Here is a 22,769-nt window from a genome sequence, read left to right on the forward strand (position 1 = left end):
GCATAAACATAATCCAAATATAAAATGTTTACTTATTATGTTAATAAAATATAATTGAGATGGCATTACGTGACTCTAAAAACACATTTGCAGTTGCAAATGTTTTATATACAAACACAATTTCTGGGAGACAGGGTTGCAGGAAGAAACAAAGGAAAGGATAACTATAAGCTAACAGGATGCTATAGGAGATGAAGTACAACTGATGGTCCAACAACTGCATTTAGAGGATTACTCGATACTTAACAATATTTGCTTGGCCGCAGGTCTAACAAAACGGTGGATGTACCAATCATAAACTCATGAACTGCTTTAGGCTGTTCTGGTACTGGTTGCTACTAGCAACAGACTGTTAAACTGAAACGAACTGTTGGTGGCAGAATGATAACACTTTATATGTGTTGACCAGGTTGGCGATCGTGTGTAAAGGACAAGGACGAATATCAAAGGATACACACTAACGCCTGCGCTTGAAGTTGAAATGTATAACGTAAGATGTTATATTTCAAACATGGCAGAATTGTTCTTTTTAATCACACAAGATCACTGAACAGAGGAAGCTATCTGTAATATCCGGGCCACACATTAGTTTGATTAATGTTTGCATGCTTATGCATCTTTTCCTCCTATGATGAACAGTTTCTCAGTTTCAGAACCTGAGCTGAATCTAGGACTCCTGCAGAGTAAAGAGTCTCTTGTCAGAAGAATTGCTGCCGCATAAAACAAAAAAACAAAAAAAGATCAAGAGTGGCAGACAAACGTATACAACGAGTATGCGCACCCATGCTGGCATGCAGTCACTCACTCACACACCGTCGCAGAAACATGCATTCATCACGTTCTGGCAAAGCAGTGGGGGGAATTATCACGCCGGCCGGTACTTTTGGGTGCTGGCGCTCAACGGGTTTCAAAACATCAACTTTGACTGACAGAAAGCCTGATGACATGCAACAATGACACAAGTTCTTTCTTCTTGTTGACAGAAACTAAAACAAGAACTCACAAGTCTGATGTCATTTTAGTGTAGACACTATATGGTTACGTCATGGTTTAGTATTCGTCCTCAAGGAGGACATTATTTTCCACAGTAGGTGCATACATAGCACAAACAAGTAAGACATCGCTACAGATTTAAACTAAATGATACAAAAAGACAAGGATTAGCAATACACACTGATGTCTGGATGTCTTGTGACGTAAGTTACTTTTTTTTAAGTTTGGACCGATGTCGGGACAATCGGACAATGCGCCTCATTCACTAATTTGTTCTTATAATAAGCACACACCGAACTTACCATCGGGATACAGAACACACGTGCACTGTCCAAAGTAATTCTTACCCCCGTGCGCATGTCAGTGAATCTGAATCATTCTAAAATGACAGGCACATGTTCGCTATTTTCAATCAGCATACTGCCACGCCCACAAGGACATACACATGATTTGACTGCCTGAAAAATCAATAATTTCAGTGTGGCGTTTGAGTAGTCCACAGAACCAGATATATAGAGAAATACATCATCTGCTGTAACCTGATACAACCTGCACCAGGGCCTAAATATAGCCTACATGCTGATGAATAGCAAACACACTTCATTTCCTGCGTTTGATTTTCTACAGCCGGGCAGAATGAAACTTATCACGTTATTCCAACTGATTTCCTCCGTGGCAAATTGTTTCTGGTAGCTTGTGTATCACGATGACGACAACAAACAATTGAAATTGATCTTACAAACCGACGACGAAGCAACTTGTGCTGAAAGGTAATGTTTAATTGGAGTTCAGAGTTCCTCTTCCTTTTGAAGTCATCAGCTCAGTTGGCAGTACTTCAATCTTGACACCATGAAATTAAATCTAAGTGGGAAGAACAAAAGATGAATTCCTGTTCATGGAAAATGTTCTTAACAAAAGACAGAAGCCTGTTGAAAATTGACTGGGATAATTAAAGGCTTTTAGAAAGAACAACATGTTAACAGTTTTCTTCATTTTTCTTGAATATAACGCACTGTTCTTTTGTTCAAATTCACTTTGGTCTTTTCTTTTCTACCATTCATGAATTACTCCTCAAAGAGAAATTCCACTTTCCCTCTTGGCCCACCTCCTCCTTTCCCCGTCTCTATTTCTAGACTTCAAATGAAAATAATGGCATTTCACGGTTTTGGCATTGTATTGTTTTGCCGTTTTACTAATGTATCCCTATAATTAAAATACTACAAATATGATGTGTTTACATATTATATTAAAATATATTACATTACACAACATTTTTTTATTTTATTTTATTCCCTATAGTCTGTTTTTCCCATCCTTTAGAGGTTTATAATCCGTTCACTCTGCACCAAACATAACATTCTCCCCGCCAGTTATGAATGTCTACTCAAGTCCATTAACTGTGACTCAGAAGGTTGGATTGCACTCATCTCATTGTACTATAAAATATATAATCACTGCTCTACAGTACTTTCCAATTCAACCTATTTCCTTTTTACATTCCTTATAAAGTGTGTGTTTTGCTGTGGTATTGAGCAAAGCCTTCCTGTTTACATGTTTCCCGTACATTGGTGACAGTTTGTACATTTCTTTCCTTCTGCTTATTTGAAATGTTAGCAGCGAACTTCAAGCGACAAGACTGTTTTCAAAATAGCGTACGGTAATGAAAATGTCACCCATCATGAATGATTGTCTACAAAGACAGCACGTCCCTTCTCGAGACGCTTGAGTGACTTTAGTAGATGCTGTTAGACAGTATGATGAGATCAATTCAATTCAACTTCTCAACAATCATGCTTTTTTATGCATAAGATTACAAGCTGGCAGTAAGGAATATTTACTGCTTTGCTTCGGATATGAGTTAAATCACAGAGCTAACTTTAGACGGATGAACGGGATTCGTATTCAGTCCGACACCAAAACTCCAGTCTTCTAAATGCGTGCATGTTTATGATGAACAAGATAAGCTGTAATTGATGAATAAAGGTTGAGAGTAAGGTTTGTTAACGTTACAGAGACGAGCCAAAAGCATTTTTAGATATGCTCCTATTCAATCAGCCTTTTTGACACAAAGTTTCCAACCGAAATGCATACCGTCTGTGCTCACTGTTAGATTTATGCATTTCAAATGCGTTTAGATATTATGACTCCCGCACGTCTAGGTGTCTTTTTCATTTTTAATGGTGGACATGGTTAAACATAGTTGGTTTTGAAATAAAACGAATATTTACGTCACTGCAGCTGAAATAGAAACCCCGAATGTAACAGCAATGAAATCTGTTGTTCTCTAAAACAAAGGATGGGTTTTCTTACAACGTATAGCGTGGGTGAGCGTGGTGGGTGGATCGCGGGTGGCATGTCGTTCAGCACAATATTTCTCCAAGCAGCTGCTGCTCCAAGTCCATGGACTCCTGTCTCCCACATGGGAGCATTGGTAGAACTGGCAGCTGGAGACGGCATCTGGTTAAGCCGGCTAGTTTTCCATGTCGGGATCCACTGAGATGTAAATGCTGTCATAAGAGCACACAATACCTCCCTATACCTACAGACTTGCAATGCTCCGAGATAACAAGGAGGAATCTGTATTTCCTACACTGTCTTGTGTTTCTTTAAGCCTCAATATTGATAATAATTAGATCCGTAATTATGAGGAGAATCCCTCTAATGTTTTTCTTTTTCGTTAGGCTGTGTGACACTGGCGTAAATGACCTGTCCTGCTTTCTCACGCTCTAAAGAGCTCATCCAGATGTAATCAGACTTGGCTGATATTATTAATGACTTAGTGGGGAAAGAGATTAGACTCTTCCACCCTGCCGCCCTGACAGCGTCGCTCTCTTAACGCTTTCCAAAACTAGACATGTGGGAGGCCTCGAAGGAGTTCACGTGACTGTGATTTTAAGTGTGTATGTGTGTGTGTCTCTGAGTCAGTGAGAGGAAGACGGTTAATTTGCTCATTTTCTTAGACATTACTAGGAAGTAAAGAGGGAGAACGTTTAGGAAAAAATGTTAATGAGAGAAATAAAGTTGCAGGAGGAGTCAAGTCAAGGTTTTTAGAGACGGTGAAAACCAATTCAAATGCCCACAAACCCAAACATTAAAACAATATTCCAGGGTGAAAATTATTATGGTGGTTGCTTCCACTAATTAGTTTGGAGACGCCAACTCTCCCCGTGTCTCAGAGCTGTGTGTAACACCAGTTTAAAAATCTACAAGTGCTAAAATGATATTTCACAGCCGAGCACATCCTAATAACCAACACGGCACCAAAGACACATGTTGATTCACTTTTCCAAGGTTTTCTTGTTGTTCTTTTACGATGATGCTGTAAAAGTGTGAGAACACAATGAACAGAAATCACAACTTAAAACTTTGCTGTTGATAACATACAGTATTGTGTCACGATACATGTCATTATGTGTCTTCTACTTTAGTGTAAACACAGTGACGTACATTGAGCACTGGTGTTTATACCGTGTTACTAACAAATATTTTTCTTGCCAACAGAGTGTGCACGCTTCTGCACACACTTCACTGCTTGAGACTCTGGTCTAATCTTTATTTCAGTACCACTTTCATGTAGCCCTGTGGTGCTTTTGGAAAGGATTGTGGATACTTAACCATCGTAGGGGCCAGACGTAGACAGTTTTGAGTCATTTTTAAACGTTACGGCACACTACCAAAATCACGATTACAGTCACAGTAACAAACATATGCCAGTTCTGATGTGTCCAACCCCCCCCCCCCCCCCCCCACACACACACACACACACTCTCTCTGTGGATGTAAACTGTCATGACTCGAATACAGAGAAGAAACACTGTTGAGCTCATTCTATATTTATGTCATTTAATGAGCCAAAATTTGATTACAGGAACAAACACACATGGAGCATTTGCATAATCCCCTGGGTTTAAATTCAGTTACAATGAATTACGACTGGGCCAAATGAATGGGGAAGGCCCTGTCCGGCGCTCTATCATGTGGCAACATCCATATGTATATTACCTCTCACTGTTGTCCTCAGGTTTAAACACAGATCCTCTCTTTTGGGCCCTCTGGCATGTCAAAGGAGCTAGTTCAATCAGGAGAGACTTGTTTCATAAGTTTAACAATGATTTATTATACAAGCGTCAAATATGCAAAAGTGCAAAGTCTTTGGCGATTGGACTCCATCCTGAAGTACTATCACCGAGGGTAGGGATACTGAGGTCCAACAGGCCTAATCCCCCCTTGGAGTCCAGACACTGGTGGTGGTGATGAAAGGAGTCGCTGCTATCTGATGATGACTCAGGAGCCCGACTGTGACGCTGACTGGAGGCGACTGGGGTGGAGGAGGGTCGCATCTGCTTATCTGCAATGACACCTGACAGCAGCAGAGAGGAGAACACTATTTAAAGCTTGACAGCACCGATATGATTGGCTTGAGGACCCGGTGTGCCGAATCTGGTTGGTTAATTAAAAGTGCACGCCCCCAATCAGCTGATAGAGTATTTACAAGGCGAGGAAAGATAGAGATTACTAGTGAGTGTCTTCCTGATTGAACTTGCGCTTGAGCTACATATTTATGTCATTTAATGAGCCAAAATTAGATTACAGGAACAAACACACATGGAGCATTTGCATAATCCCCTGGGTTTAAATTCAGTTACAATGAATTACGACTGGGCCAAATGAATGGGGAAGGCCTTGTCCGGCGCTCTATCATGGGGCAACATCCATATGTATATTACCTCTCACTCTTGTCCTCAGGTTTAAACACAGATCCTCTCTTTTGGGCCCTCTGGCATGTCAAAGGAGCTAGTTGTCTAGTTTTGCCAGTATTCATGATCAACAATCTATTGTTGCAAATAATTGGGATGAATTGAAGGCTCAGGAATAGCAATCCCTTCATCAAGGAGAGGGGAGGAAAGGAAGATCACGAACAAATGATAATGACATGCCATCTCTTACTCCGAGGTGGGATTGCATTCAATTTAGAGGAGCTTTCAAGGGGCAATGAGAAAATAGGTGTTAAACAGTAATCCACAGGGTTATAGTGATTTTCAATTTAGGGAGCGCCATTTTTAATTCAAATTTGTCAATTACACACTTTACATGTACTTAGGAAAACCAGCCGTTGTTGAAATGATGTGATGTTTGAGATGAGTAATAAGCAATAAAGTGCAACACGCACCTGTTGCAAATGCACCCATTATTGTCTATGTACACCCACACACCGCTGGATGGATGCACGTCAAGAGGCCACTTTCGCAGCGTCAATGGCGGTACATCTTTCCACAATAGCAGCAATTTGATCCCTTTGGGCACCTGGAATCGGCTCATCCTTGCTACACTATTCAAACTACCTCCTCTGTCTGCATGACGGCATGTTTGCTCCAGGTGTCAGTCGACGTGCATCAACACTCCTCAACGCTGCCAATGTGTGTTGCATGAAAACATTTTTTTTTTGGAAAGAGAACGGATGTGCACATGTTGAACTTTTCACCACAAAACAGAAATGACAAATGCTAATGATCATGTTCTCAGGCTATATATGATGTGCATTACATTAAGTGGGCATGACAACAGCAGATAAGTTACAATATGATGCAACAACAATACAATGCAATCAAGAGCAACATGCTCACCACCAACTTTCTTGAAAAAAGTACGTGTCAAGCCTCAGTTGTATTGCATTCAATTGCACAGGTGTTCTTGTTTTTTTGTCTACCCCTGTACACATTTTGGTTTCATATCGCATGCATTTACAGCCCACCATCGCATGATTGTTGAAGCCCCATCCAACTGGAACAACAGCCAAATTCCTCAAAAGCTTTCACAGACAACACCCCTTATCTTTCCAGCACTGCCTGGGGTGATACGAGCATCCAGAAAGCTGTGAAGCTAATGGTCGGCAAACCCATGAGCATTATGACATTCATCTGCGCCCTCACTACGGGATAACTAGCTCCCCGAGTCTCACCGCAATTTATTCAACCCTCCGAATAATACGTTTACCTACTATGGTGCGCTGCAGGCTCCCTACATATCTTATTTCCCAGTGCCCAACACTCCCACACGCCAAAACACTTCTTTGCACACTGCATAGTGATGTCTAACCTCCCACTCTTGTAGTTTCTGGGTCAAATTAGACGACTACTCTTCATGATTTCACCCAAGACCGATCTCCATATACCAGGTTGGCTGGGCTCTCAGTCTACCTTGGAATCATTTGTCCACATGACCCCTGCAGAAAAAACCTCTTTGATTAAAAATGACATAATGATATCCAGATAGGGAGTATCTTTCTTTTTTTACAACAATGCCTTTGGAAAGCTTGCAAGAAGGAGGGGGAATCATTGTGGAACATGTGTGTTTGGTAACTGTTCATTTGCGGGTGTGTTTATGTGTATGTGCACACAGCAGCACATGTGTTTATACAGTATGTATTACATACTATACGGGAATCTCGGGGTGTATCTTTGTGTGTTTGTAGGTATGTATGTGGAGATAATCAAATATCGCTTTATTTTTTTTCATCAAATACCTCTTTCCATATTGCGACGATATTGTAAGGTCGACCATTGGTGCTTTTACAAAATATTTACACAATGCGATTTTTGATCATCTCCAGTAATGAGGATATAATGATTAAGTAAGTTAAGGCAAATAATATAACAGCTATAATAGTCTGATATTTTACTTTACTGTAATGCAGCCTTTAAAACCAGGAAAAGACAACACTGCCATATTATGATATCCAAACTCGAAGAAGATACCTCTCTTATCACGACATTGATATAATATCAACATATTGCACAGCTCTATGTATCTGATGTATGTGTGCGCTTGTAAAGGATGTCTGCATGTCTGTGTCTACACACATCTGTGTCTGAATACGTTTTTATGTCACGCTGTGTGTTTTGGGTTTCCCACTCCGAGAAAGTCTCTTTCACCAAAAACCGTGTCAGGCTGTTTAATGAGGGCATTTCTCCTGTGGTTTGGCCCTATTTTAAACTGCAGCCAAACTCTTGGTCAGCAGAGGAAAAATTGTGATGTATGTGAGAGAGAGAGAGAGAGAGAGAGAGTGTGTGTGTGTGTATTTGTACATAAATACCTGGAGTATAAGAGTTTGTGGGTTAGTACGCGTGTGTATTTTTGTATGTGTGTTCATGCAGCTATATTTAAATTAGTATTGTGTGTGTGTGTGTGTGTGTGCGTGCGTGCGTGTGAGAGCGAGCGGGCATCACATTTATGTGTATGTGTGTGTGTGTGTGTGTGTGTGTGTGTGCGTGTGAGAGCGAGTGGGCATCACATTTATTAAGTGTAGCAGTATCAAATACCACAATATATTCATAATAAAACACATTTGATAATGCCGAGACTGAGACAAAATAAAGAATAAGGTGAAATTAAACCTGTCAATTCACTTTAAAATCAAACGTGACTTCACAAGAGACCTGTTGATTATTAAGCTATATGTTATTCTGGCTGATGACTTGAGGGAAAAGAGTTCTTGTATCGACCTGTGTTGGTTTTGTGACGGAGTCTTTCGCTGCGTCAGGTTGAAAATCGAAATGAATGGGGTTGGATACTATCCTGTAAAAAAGGCTAGTGGCTGTTTCTTGGTCAATGCCATTGATTTTTCCCGCTTTCCTGATTTGTCGTTGCAGCCTGACTTGGTCCTTTTTGCACAAGATACCAAACACACAGATAAGACAAGAAGACAGAACACAGGAAAGTGAAGGTTCAATTATTCTCCTGTGATCAATACATACCACATTGATATTGACAACACTGGATTTTATCTTAAAAACTAATGTTAAATACGTGGATGAGATACAACGATCAGCTTCTGCAACAGACACTCAAAACAAAAATACCAAGCAGTCTGACTCTTATCTGATGAATTCTCTTCTAATATTACTACACGTCCCTGTGGCCACAAGGCTCTTTGGGGATCTCCAGTTTTTGGGGTCAGACTGGTATTTTCTCTCTCTTTTCATTATCTCTAACAGTCTACTGTATAACTGCACAATTGAAGCCGTGAAGTCGAAATGAGAGCATTTTTTGTAAAAGATAATGACCGGGGGAGATACTCCAAAGTCATTTTGAAATAATTGCCATGAAATGCTTTTAACAAAGTGAAGCACTGAATTCTGGAAGTTACTTTACAGTTGAAATATGGGGTTTTGACATGTTTTGTTATAAAGTTTCTGCCCCAACAAGCCAATTTATTCTGGGAAATGGAGCTGAATGTGGAAATGTAATGACATGCAGGTGTGGGTTAGAGGTCCACTGCGCTGACGAAAACCTGTGTGGCCTGGTTCCAGCAGGGCCGGCTCTTCACAACAGAGATCTGTCGAGGTGAAACATATTCTGATTAACAGTGACTACAGGGGACCTCAAAGCTGCTGAGGCTCAAAAAACACTGAAAATGAAAAGAAAGGCAATTCTCAAAGACCCACGCCTCCATCAATCACCAGCTCGGCAGAGGAATGGAAGAAAATGCAAGAGATTCAGCGCCATTTCTGATCAGGGACTGGGCATTCTGTAAGGATCGCTGCAAGAGAACTTTATTGTTCAAAGAGGTGTCAAAAAAATGTAGCGTAACAGCGATGCTTTCTGGGTATCTCTTGCACCGACTAAATCCCACAATAAGAAAATTGCCAAAACATGAGTTTTTTGCCATGCAGAGAAAACTATTGCTCTCAAAAGACAAAGTATTGTCTGCACGTGTAATGTTTGTCTCACATTACGTGGTTGCTTCATGGAACAATGCTCTGTGGACAAATGAGACACAGTGCGATATTGAAACAAAGAAAAACACGCTTTAACCTCCATCTGCTGAATGTACAGCGAGTATTATGGTTATGGAGTTGGCGCCTCAGGGCCAACGCAGATTGCAATCATTAGTGGAACATTTAATTCCAAATTGTTTTCAAGACATTTTACAGACAAATACCAGGGGTGGCCGTTTGTCATTTGAAACTGAACGTAACTTTCGTCACACAGTTTTACGATTGTCGTTAATACAAAGAGAAATCAGCAACTCAAGGGGTTGAACGAATAAAAGAAAAAAAAACATAAAGGCCCACAGATACCCCCCCCCCCCCCACCTTCTCTCTGAGCAGTGATTTCAGTGTAGGGTTTTAGTTTGAACTCTCACACGCTACATGCAATGACACAAATATGAATATTCTCACATCTCAAGTTCAATATCAAATGCTTTAAAGAGCATCGGATATTCACAATATCCATAATGCAGCGAATGTATAATGCGTAAAATGTGCTGTTTAATTAATCTGAATGCCTGAGGGTAGAAACTGTCTTTCTCGACATTGCTTATCTCGTGTATTCCTCTTTCCAGCTCTAACAAATGTGAAGCTGTGGGCCATCGACCGACAATGTTTTCAGACGATCATGATGAGGACGGGTCTCATCAAGCACCAAGAGTATATGGAGTTTCTGAAAAGGTGAGAAACCCCAATTGTCCCACAGACAAATGGCCCTGAATAGGACTTCGATTTGAAATGCAATGAATGAATTAACGAAATGGATGAAGGAGAATATGTGTGAGCAGTTGCCCTAAGGATTCCTTATTCATTTTTACAAACAAATTATCGAACTCTAAATTAATTGCTGGTGTGTCACTGAAGGTGTCATTCATCCAACTGAAAAAATACAGAGTAACTGTATCATCTTTCTTTAATATCCCGATCTCAATCGGATGGCTTTGTAGCCTAACCACCAGAAGCCCATTATCACTTAAAAGGCCTGCATGGAGTACAGGATAAAAGGAAAGACTCATCAAAAGACAGCGGGAGAGCAGTGATCCGGATGCACGACAGATTCAATTCTAGTGTAAATCTCTCTTGTCCCCCTGTCTCTGTTCAACTTTCCTGTTTTTCTTTCATCCACTTTGGTCTTCATCAAGCCAATTATGAATATTATACCACCATCTTCCCTATATTTCAAATGCCACACCATTTTCTCATGACTTTGTTTTCAGGGCCGATATTAGAAGCTGCTCTATTGTCTTTCTCTCTTCCTCTCGAACGTTTCTGTTTTTGTTCAAAGTTGCCGGTGATAAAAGCACACGCTCTGCCGAGGATCATTTCTACAGAGCGAGGCTTCGGGAATAACTGTGATAATGATCAGACTCTGACACTACAGAGATGTTTCAAGGCAGGCAGGAAACCAACTTTTCACTCGATGCCTAAACTACAAAATCGGCCGTACGTCAGTACCTTTCAACTCGTTTGACTGTTCCAGAAATGACTCCTTTGCTGTTTTTTTTTATGTTAAGCCTTTAAGGTAAAAGTATAGTTATGTTTTAGAAATTAAACTACCTAATTAATGATAGGGAAAGATCACAGACATGGTTAAAAGATACCATTGTTTACTGTTCGTAGTCAAACCCTTTGTACACCCAGCCATTTCACCTCTTCCCTTATGTAAGGGCAAGGGTAAACCCAATTTTAACTCATTTGCCTTTGCAGCAGTATACAAATGTCAGACTAATTCTGCCTTTGCTTCTGAGAGTGGACTGTATTATTCACAGTAATGTAAGATATTGCCGGTTTGGGAAACATAAACACAAGTTGCTTCAAGTGTTTGGCCACAATGACAAATGCTTTCGTTGTTTCTGGCGAGAACAGTCTCCCTGGATAGTGTAACAGTCTGTGACATTTGCAAGGCAGTCACAATACTTTGCTGTATCCTCAGTACCCTTTCACCACAAAGGAAGACATTTAACACCAAAAATATATTTTCCAAAAAAAATCGACTTATCTTACTTTCATGTCTTAAGACTGAAGCAATTTTCGTGCTGGCTTTGACTGAAGAAAGATACTTGCTGTCTCTTCACTGAGAGCATGTACTGTGTGGCAGCTACGGCCTCTCAGCAGCTCTTAACAGTCCAACAGACCATAACAGCAGATGAGTTTAACAGATATCACTTGGTTTGGGCTCACTCTATGTGTGTTTGCTTCATAAAGGGGTAGCTGGGGCGGGCAATCAGACATTTATCGCATCATTTGTTATTGTAATGTAAATAATTATATGTGCTGCTTCCGAGAAGCAACTCGAATAAAAGAGCTGTCGTTAATTCATGCGTATGAACAAACACGCTGGTCTTCTACCCACTGGTAAATTGTCCCAACTATATATTTGCTCTCACAAGTTATGGAGGAGGAACACAGATGAAAAACTGACAGGGAAATCCCACATGATATTACATACGGGTGCTTGTGAAGACGTTTTTCTCTCTCTCTAGCATGTGTTAGAAATCGCTCCAGCACATTGCTCCAAGAAGAGCAACTGTGGGGGTAGTGTGTGTTGCATTTTGCTGTGAATTGATCTTTTTTTAAAGGTTGGTGGGCTATTAATCTACCCTCGCTAGCTATACGGCATGGAATAAAAGCAGACGGCCATCCACTAAACAATATGTGAAAAGGTGCAGGAAGTGAGCGTAGGAAAGGGTTAATCAGACCCCAAAGAAGTGCTGGTTTCTCTCTGCGTTTCCAGGATTGCCAGAGAAAGTTGCACTATGCTTTACTCACAGTGGCACAGTGCCATGAGTGTAGTGATGTTAGACTGTTTCAAATGATCAAAAACACCACATTAGCGAAACGGCACTTCCCCACTTGCTTCGTAAAACATAATTAATTTCCTGCAACACAATTAAGTTGTTGGATTGGAATGTGACTACAACAGAGGCTTTTTGTTTGTGTCAACAGCTTCGCAGCTCAAAGGGTTTGAAACGCCATAATGTTTCATGTGAAGTAGGGTCAGCTGATTAACTAGAGCCTCTGTGGAGGAAGCAACAACCCGAGGATGAACACAGCGGCTTGGGCCCGGGTTGGGGGCCAAGGCGAGATGGTTCAGATTACTGTAATACAGCATGGAAAATGAGGGGGAAGAGGGAGATGGAGGAACACACAGAGTGAGAGATGATATAGGGAGATATGCCCTTTGTTCACCAACAGGGGTTATTTTCCTCCTTGATAAACACTGGGCCGGTTTTATTTAGTAGGCCTGATAACAGGCAGATAGGGTTCATTTAGGCTGCCGGGAAGCCAACAGAACAAACATCAGGGCCTGATACTGGAGTATTCAACCTCGGATCTGATTCCCTGCTGAGTAACTAGACACGTTGCCTAGCTTATGCTGAAATATTTATATGCACCATCTGTAATACAATATACAGGCCAACTGCCATAGCATAATATTGATTTAGATGTGTTCCTGTTGCTAGTTTTTTGTTATTCTCTACAGATCAAGGGTCTGCTTTGATTCTCGTCAACACTTTCAAAGCCAATACCGATACTAAGCTGCCATCCACGCTGCTTTCTACATCCTTTTTTTTCCGACAACAACAAAAGTCTGAATCAGTAATGTAATATGTAGGAACCTTTTCGATCTGAAAGCACTTTATTTTCTTTCTCCTGCAGCGTTCCCACATTCCACGACCTGCAGGAAGATATTCTGAGCAAGCTTGCCGATGTCCTTGAGGAGGTAAGTGCCTTGTTCCAAAGCCTGTGACACCTGCAGCACAAAGCAGATGTCACAAGCTTACTCCACACATCTTAATAGATTTCCATACATGCCCTTTCCTTTATTGCAGAGAGCGCGGTGAACCAGAACGGGAATGAGGACATAATCCAGATAGTGAGCTCTGGGTGAAGGCAGGTGCAGACTTTGGAAGGGAATTAAAGAAACATAAAGTGTGCATAGTGGGGGATCACATCGTAATCACAAAGTGGACAATGTATTTTATAATGTAATGTAAACCAATTCTCAAAGAAAGACTTCAGAAAAACACATTCAAAAAGCTGAAACACTTCAGCATATTTTGCAAATGGACAGCAATTGAAATATGTCAAAGATATGCCAAATAATTAGTATGTCCTCGGTTTTTTCATGCTGATTTCAATGTGTCTCAATATCACATTTTCCGCCCATGTGCATGTTCGTTTGATGTTTTTGCCAGCATAATTTCGTTATGCAAACACATTCTCATTGACACTTTTGATGTGTGCTGCTAACATTGAGGCTTTCGATATGTTGAATTGCATTAAAATATGGCCTTTGCCTACTTTTTTATGTTGTTTAATGAGGAGTAAGAGGAATCTGTTCCAGATCCTTTTGCTTTTAAGAAAAGATAAAGGACATTGATGATTCAATCTGTTGCAGAGTTTTTTTTATTATAGACTCATCCAGAGGATACCTGATTATGTAATGTTAACGCTGGTTTTTAGGATTTTTTAGTTGTGTCGTCAACTAATTTGAGATATAATTTAGTTCTTCGATATGAACATTACTCAGACACATTTTGAACCTGCAATTAATTCCCAAACCCTGAAACTACAGAAAAGATAGCATCACATTCAAATCATCATGTCATCATTTCATCTTTGTATCAAATCATCAAAGTGGAACAGTGGCGACAACAACTTCAAACAGATGCAAAGCCAGAAAATGACACAATTTCACAGCATGCAAATTTATTAGATTGTAGAAAAATGACAAATAAAAAGCAGGATCTGAGGATTCATTAGCTATGTCATGCATTGATATAGAATTACTAAATTACTCAATGTCACTGGAACTATTATTTTTGTTGCTGCCATCAGGTGGGTTTATATACAAATAATGAAACTAGGTAATAGTGTGAATAGCTTAACAGTTTACAGCAACTTGATAAACATGCATACAGTCATGTAACCACTGTGTCAATTGTACACTGATCAATAATGCACCACTGCAAAATCTACTGCATATGAACATACTGCTCTGGTTTGACTTGCACTGCTGTCATAGCACAGTGTTGTGACTTGGACCGTGGCCAATACCATTATGTGTTATTCATGCAATGGTGAATAACAAGTCCCTCATTCGTATCATTGAATGTACGATGTACAACAACAAAGAAAGCCACAGTCGAACTTTGCTCCAAGTGGTTAAAGGTAAAATTGAGGATAACTCAAAGACCTATCGGTTGAAAGGGTCAGCAGAGCAAGAGACTCGAGAGAATCAGTTCAGTTCAGCGGGATGGAGCAGCAGGGATGTAGATGGCCAGGAGAAGCAAGAAAAGGAAATCTATGAGCGTTCGCACAACAAAATCTATATCGAAGGACAACTCCATGAAGGAAAAGAAAGAGGTTGTAGGAAAGTACATCGTTGAGGGGGAGGCTGCAAGCTATGCCACCCACATCAAAACAGTGTGAACGGCTGAATTTTAAAGTGGCTACAAGAAACTTTGGGTACTGCAAGCAAACATAAAGCACTTTCACAGATTTTGGATTTTCGAGATCTCTGGCTACCTAAAACAAGCCTGTGTGGCGATGTATGGCCAGTGACCCACAGTCTTGTCTGACAGCCTTCACAGTTCCGTAATCAAATCCTCCGCAGCCAGAGTGCAAACTATTTTGCCGGCAAATAAAATTAATGATATTATCATTTTTGGCTTGGTACAGGGATGACACACCATGTTAACCCAGTGAAAATGAGATGTTTTGCATGGCATTCTAGAAATGCCTATTAAATGTACTCTGATTAATGTGTGCACATATGGCATCATGCTGTCCTATGTCTTGTCCTCTGCTCCTACTGTAGATTGATTTTTGAATAGCTCGAGCAGTTCTTTTTTTTCCCTCCAGCTTTCTTCTCCTTGAGGACAAGCTTGAGAAAATGGGCCACATGATATAAATAGATAAACCTGAACTAAACATCATAACTGCAACCCACTATCAACAAGAAGCTCTGCTTTTGAGTGACGCACAGCGGAAATGAATCCTACACTCACTGCTTTGTGTGAAGTAAGATGTGAGGTACCGTAGGTGAAATAGTGTGAGAATAGAAACCTGGCAAATGTCAACTGGAGTGCGGAGTCTGCTTATGATGGAACAGGAAAGAGTGAGCTCTGTCTTCAGTCTAGACTTAGTGCAGCATCTTGTGTATACAGTTTGCTGGGAACGTCAAAATTCCACCGGAACGTGCATTATGAAAATCAAAAACTGATGCTCGTTTTAGGGTTTTAGTGACGCCTTTAGCTTCTTGTGCCTTGGTTCTATAAATCATGTTGTACCTCTGCGCGAGAGGTTTTTCACATCATATGAAATTGTGTCACATCTCACGCATCAGGCAAGCGTATGCATTTCTGATCTGGCACTAAAGGTTATTTTCAACGCAAGGAGGGAATGTCTTGGTGAAAGTGTTTTTCTTCGCTCAACCAACGAATGCTGGGATACGCTCCGGCACCAGCCACCCTCAACAGGAACACTTGGTGTAGAAAATGGATTGATGGATGGATGTATCAGTTTTGCTCTTGGGAAGGAGGTGTGATTTGCCTTCAGATTTGATGCAGTGCTATTTATTTTATTTACTCGTTGTCTGTAGATGCTCATTCAAGGTCGAAGCAATGTCCAAGCAAGCAGTGGGTGGAAAGCAGGGAACTCACCTGGACAGCCGGCCAGTCTCTGCTGTTAACAATGAAAAGCATCTAATTGTTATATCGCTCACTGCACCCGATTCAGCCTCACCTCCTCTGAAGGGTACATTTTGGTCCGTGGAGTGAGGAGTCTCACTCCCAATGTGGGAAAGGAGAGAAAATGATGATAGTGTGCCTGAATAACACGACTCTTCTCTGGTCTTCTCTTCTGACAGACACATTATGGAGATGGAGAGTTCATCATCAGACAAGGGGCCAGAGGAGACACCTTCTTCATCATCAGTAAGGGAAAGGTGAGAACTGTCCGTCGAGCCTACCACCAAAATAATCATCACGACATCGCAACGGAGGGCCTTGTTGCACACATGGCAACAGACACTTCTCTTTTGGAGCAAAGTGCTCGTGTTTTTGGATGAAAGTTGGCCGTCATCAATCATCTTGGAGATAAGGGAGAGAGGCTGTCATCATCTCCTGCAGATGCTCTTGGAGCATCTAGAAATGAGGATGGAGTCACTTTCATTTCACCTTTCTGTCGTCAACACTGGCTTTTACGCTGAGCGCAGACGACACACTGACTCGTCCGGCATCAGCACCGTTGGTGGGCTTTCATGTGCTTGCATTGTTAACATGTTTTGATGCAGCTACTCTTTCTCCTTTGTTTTCTCTCTGCTCTTCGTCCTCATCTTGTTTATCCTCCTTCTGAGGCTCCTTCCACTGTTCATGTTTCTCCTTCACTATCCGTCCTCCTCCTCATCATTATGTGCATTTGTTAACAACATAATTCTCATAAGTCTCTTAAATCCACATATGCTAAGATTCCACAAATCCACATATGCTAACATGTCTTACTTTTATATATATCAAATTCCCTCACAAATCCCAGTGAGTGAGACACATTCACGGTAATTATGTCGTATTTTCGAACAGTTGACATTTACAGGATGTACCTGTCATTGTAAAGCATGAAGATACATTTTGTTTCCTGTCTTTTTTTACTCCCATTTGACCCCAAACAGATCTCACTTGACAAGATCGGCACAACTACATCAAAAACAGAAAACGCACACATTGGCGCAGACATGAGCGGACACGCTCCTGATTTTATCAATGCTTTACGCTTGGCTATTTCCACATCACTCACCACACAACTGTCTCCAGCCAGACCACAAACACTCGAGAGCATGCCTCCACATTTTGGCATCTCACAACACACACAAAAGCTGCCGTTCGGACTGAACCTTTTACCATCTTTTGCTTCTTTTTGCGTTATTCTCCCCTGCCCCCAACGACCGTCTCCATTCACTTCCTCTAAAAATCGACGTACCATCCACTTTGATTTGAAAAGACAATCGGCACGGCACAGTGCCATCACTCACATGTCATCTGGCTAATGAAGTGATCAGCGGCGTCTTCCAGATGCTCACAGAGATGGCAGTCACCTATTTGTAACAAACCACCCATGAACAGAGATATCGCTCACACCAGCGCCCCTCCCCTGTTTGTAATAGTGTGATTGCCATATTGAGAAGTCATACACTGTCACTTTCATTTGGAGCGATGTGTAAATGAAATGTCCTCTCCTTTACTTGCCACACATCTTCATACTGTTAGACATCAACCCTTCTCACATCACTTTTCACATCTTCCTTCCTGTCACACTACTCTTCTGTTTAACTCTCTTCCACCTGCATTGTCCTCCTTTCTCTAGGTGAATGTGACCAGGGAAGACTTGCCCAATGGAGAGCCCGTCTACCTGCGCAGCCTCGGAAAAGGAGACTGGTTTGGAGAGAAAGCACTGCAAGGGTAAGATTGTTCCTAATAACAATGCCTCTTCCCATTTAAATCTTCCGTTCTCCCGCCGTTTCTGTCTGCTTCTCTGTCACCCTCTTCCCTTCTAGTTTTCACTCGCAACCTTTCTTTAATATCCTCCCTCTTGTACCTAATGTGCATTTATCCTTTTTAATTTGCTGTCATCAGCCTCCAGCTCTTGTCTGTCCCTATTTTTTACACCACTCACTCGTCCTGAGAGGCATGATAACTTGCTAAGTGTTTGGAAATGAAAGCCCATGCCACACATATATATATATATATATATATATATATATATATGTGTGTGTCTCTTAGATTCTTTTGTCTTTTCTTCTCATTCACTGTCTTGGTTGCCATATCAAGGGCCCAATCCCAATCTCCACACTCACAGACTCAGACTTTGAGGCATGTTCCCGCAGAGACCCTGAGGGTTTAGAGCTGTCCCACTGTCAAATCGTCAGGTGCTTGAGGGCTCTCTCCCAGACATCTTGAGCCCTCAGTCCTCATTTGTGCAGCCTTTGCCTGTGAGAGTTACCCACAATTCATAGTATTGTGACGTTAAACGCCGGGTTACTAGGGCGAACGTAGAAAGCAGAGAAAAAACAAAGGTAAACAAAGAGGATGGCACATGGGTGTTCAGCCTGGAATATTACAGTTACACAGAAACATTAACATGAATAATTTAGTACATATAAAACACTTGAAATCATTGGAATGCAAGCAGAGGCTATAGTACACATCTGGTTTATTCATCAACCATTTCTGTGTTGACAAAAACAAGTAAATAGATTATTTGACAATTAACTAACCACAATTGTACAGAACATGTTATGATGTTGTCATGGTACTGGTTATGTTGCCGCAAAGTGCTGTCCCTCAGGTATTCAAACCATTTCATGCCCTCACTGGCTCTCACACACCATTCACCAGGTGACGTCAGGGCTTCAGGCCTTTGGGTGGACATTGGGATTGGGCCACAGACATCTTCTTGGTGTCCCTGATTGTAACAATCCCTCTCTTTGATGAACACGTGTGGTATGTGAGCATAGTGGCTGTTACTAACACAGAAGCGTATTTCAATAGAGAAAAGCATGTAATACAAACATCATATACTTCAGATGCCTCGGCCAGAATTGTCTAGCTCTGAAGATGTACTGAGGCAAGTTTGAAGTCACCAGGCTTTATAGACTGTAGGGTTCAGATGACTCACTGCTGCCGTACTGCTAACATTGAGTGGCATCCAAGCTCTCAAATACTTTCACTGAAAGGACACTTCAGTGTAATAAATACATTTTATGTGGCTTCTGGCATCGAAGCACCGTGCCCCCGATGGGATATTTATAAACCGCTGTTTGGTCTATCTTACACTGTGTGCCTCTGTGTACAATGTTTTATTAAAACAGAGTGAGGGGAAGAGAGTGTATGGAGTGGTCTCACCGACGTCACGATCTCCTTAGTTACGAGGTCGGTCGGCCATGTTGGAGTACATACAGATCCTACATGGCGGCGCGTAAACAAGGAAGTGCGGCGAAAATACAATACTTTGAATCACTGGATAGTGCATCAAAGGTTCGCTACCTGGCCAAATTGAAGGTTATTGGTAACTTGGATCCCTATACGATGAGTGCAGATCGTTTCAGTGCCGATCCTACTTATCTTCCATCGGTAAACTACGCCAACATCTACGCGTATCTCGTAACACCCCCAGTCCTTACACGAAAGACGAGTTGGAGTGCTACAAAGGGCTCGACGCTTATAATCAGTTTGTCAGTGGATGGGTCCGAGACGTCAAAGCAACAGTCGTCGACAATTCTCATCTCGTCATTGGAAGAATAAATATATACAGATCTGGTCAGATATTTAGCAATATTCAATGTTTACTCAGCGCAAACAGACACGTGTGTTTGTTTACATTGTACGTGCATGTCATTGTGTGCGTGTGTGTAGGAATTCACTTTCAACTAACTCCTAACTTCATCCCCCCCACACATATATATATATATATATGATCCGACGTTAAACTCATATCAAGCAATGCTGAGGCTGCATCTCTGTGTTTCGCCTGTTGTACACGCTCGACACGTCTCTGGCACCGACTGCTGTCACGGGCCGATGAAGCTTCGGTAACCTTCTCATGTCCAAGTTTAATTTATATTTCCTTTATTAAATACTGTTCACAAACGAATTTGCAAATAAAATCACTGACCACTTATAAAGTGATCCGCACATACTCTAGTGTACGCCAAATTCCATTCCTTTATATCTCGAGAGATGCGTGACAGACATTTCTCGCGACGGATAGCTCCTTCGTGTTATTTCCTTGATGAGTAATGACCGCTGGCAAACGAAAGAATGATTTCTTGTCTCTATCAGCTCTGCTGCCACAACCAAAGACAGCACAAAAGTTCACCACCGATAGGTTATGCGACTCAGCCGTGCATGCCAGTGGCTTTGTGTGTACTCCAACATGGCCGACAGCTAAACTGTGACGTCACACGAGACCACCCCATTATACCTGTGAGGGGAAACAGAGCATATGCACTCATGAGAGAACATTTGAATGCGTGCAAACACACAGCCAACAGTGTCAACGTGAAACAAATGTAGATGTTGCCATCTTGTGGCTGATGACAGTGAAAGCCTCCTGATGTTATGTCTCAAGCCCTTAACAATCACATCTCGAGAGCATATATCAACGCCTTCAAACACAAAGAGACTTAAATTGAACCAAAGCAGTGCCAGCTTATGTGTTGCCAAAACTGTCAATCATTCTTTTTTTGGATTTTTAAGAGGTACACTCCAGATGTTAGCTGTGAGGCGACAGCTGGAATTGCACAGATGGTTGGGCTTCTTCCCGTATGTTAAAGCTAACAACCACAGGATATAAAATATGACAGAGCATTAATATTCATGCAGAACATATGAGGCATGGAAGCTTGATCTCTTTGCAGTGTGAGGAGTAGGTTGTCCCAAAACAGACATTTAATACTTTACACTGATGAGATGTCAACAAAAAACTAATTGCTGTTTGATGAATGAGATCATGACACCAAAGTACTAATGTATTATGGATTTAGCAGCTGTGCTACTTTTGTGTTGAACTATTTGAATTTTTCAGGAATTCAATGATTTTACGTAATTGTTTCAAAGAAAGACCGCAAAACATCTTGATGTCTCACGCTGACGGTTTTGTATGTCCACACACACACACACACACACATGTGTGCACAACACACACACGTCTCTATATAAATACCATGTCACGCGTTTCCGTGAATATATCGAATACGTTTAGTATTTCCCAGAATAGTGGTGTGCCGTTTTGAAAAGCTCTTCAAAGCACCTTCTAGAGCATCTCATGCTCTCTTTTTTTATTCAAGAAAACAGTACCCTTTCCACATCCCACTAAAACAAAGTGCTCTCTCTACCTCTGCATCTGCTTGGTATTGTTATCCTCTTTTGGCCTGACCGCCTTTTGTCTTGGAGTGTCTTGAGCCAGAGAAGCCCATTGAACTACACCTTTGATGGTCAAGCATGTCTCGTAAATTTACATGATTGAGATGCTGGCCATCTTCGAAGTAGGCTTTTGATCACAGGGCTCTTCTGCAGGGCCATCTTTGTAATCAGATGTTAACTGTGTGTGCCCTCGCTCATGGAACTCAATCGCCTCTACTCAAAGGCCACTGTGTCCAACTGAAGACTTTGCCTTTGATCTGTAAGAACAACATATTTAGAAATCAAAGTCTGTTCCCCTGCCAGTGCCAGACATCATGATTTTGTTCGGGCTTATGTGTACATTATAACAGCTGAAGAAAAATCACATGACATGTCTTAGCCCTGAATGAATCCTTCGTTGGTGGATGTTCCAGGAAGAGATGGATCAACAGCATATCTCACATCACATTCTTCCTGTCATGGTGAAGTGTGAACTCCCAGTTGAGGTGTAGATCCATCTATAGCACAGACAATATGTGCCCTGACCTCCTCACCCAAGTGTACTCGGTGTGTGTGTGTTTTAATAGAGAGTGAGCAATAAAAAAAAGTGTAATGTCACAGACAGAAATGTGATTGGGATTGGTGTCAGTGTCAGACCACTTGAAGACAAACAATATAGCCCTCTGATTAATTAACCCTGAGAGGCTGTGGTAGTGCGGGTATGTCCAAGTCCTACACACACTGTGCCTTTTAACTTTTTATCTAGTGCCATCATCAATTCAAATTGTTTATTTGTCTGATACTTTGGTTCACGACTAAACACAAAAACATGAAATTCACATCAGCCTTGGCTGTACTTTATGTTTTGTGCTAATTAGCAAATATTAAATAAGATGATGAACATTATTCCTGTTAAACATCGGCATGTAAATATTGTCATTTAAACATGTTAGCATGCTCATGTTAACATTTAGCTCAACACAATAGATGTGCTACCATGACTGTAGAGTATCATTACACCTGGTCCGCGCCCATAATTTTGGCCAGGGCAATCTGCAACACAATGGTCTCATTTAAATCAATGCTATATTTTGAAGTGACA

At 41.3% G+C, this 22,769-nt stretch overlaps 1 protein-coding gene across 1 annotated transcript in view; it reads left to right on the forward strand.

The window, feature by feature from the left end:
- Positions 1 to 22,769, forward strand: part of LOC306785941 (cGMP-dependent protein kinase 1-like) — a 76,169-nt gene that overhangs the window by 39,117 nt on the left and 14,283 nt on the right. The window contains exons 4-7 of the mRNA XM_079280525.1: positions 10,340 to 10,445; positions 13,425 to 13,488; positions 16,639 to 16,716; positions 18,132 to 18,226. Of these exons, the coding sequence (XP_079136651.1) occupies positions 10,340 to 10,445; positions 13,425 to 13,488; positions 16,639 to 16,716; positions 18,132 to 18,226 (343 nt within the window). The remainder of the gene's footprint in view (positions 1 to 10,339; positions 10,446 to 13,424; positions 13,489 to 16,638; positions 16,717 to 18,131; positions 18,227 to 22,769) is intronic.

Source organism: Melanostigma gelatinosum, assembly GCF_949748355.1.
Source record: "Melanostigma gelatinosum genome assembly, chromosome: 12".
Classification (NCBI taxonomy): Eukaryota; Metazoa; Chordata; class Actinopteri; order Perciformes; family Zoarcidae; genus Melanostigma; species Melanostigma gelatinosum.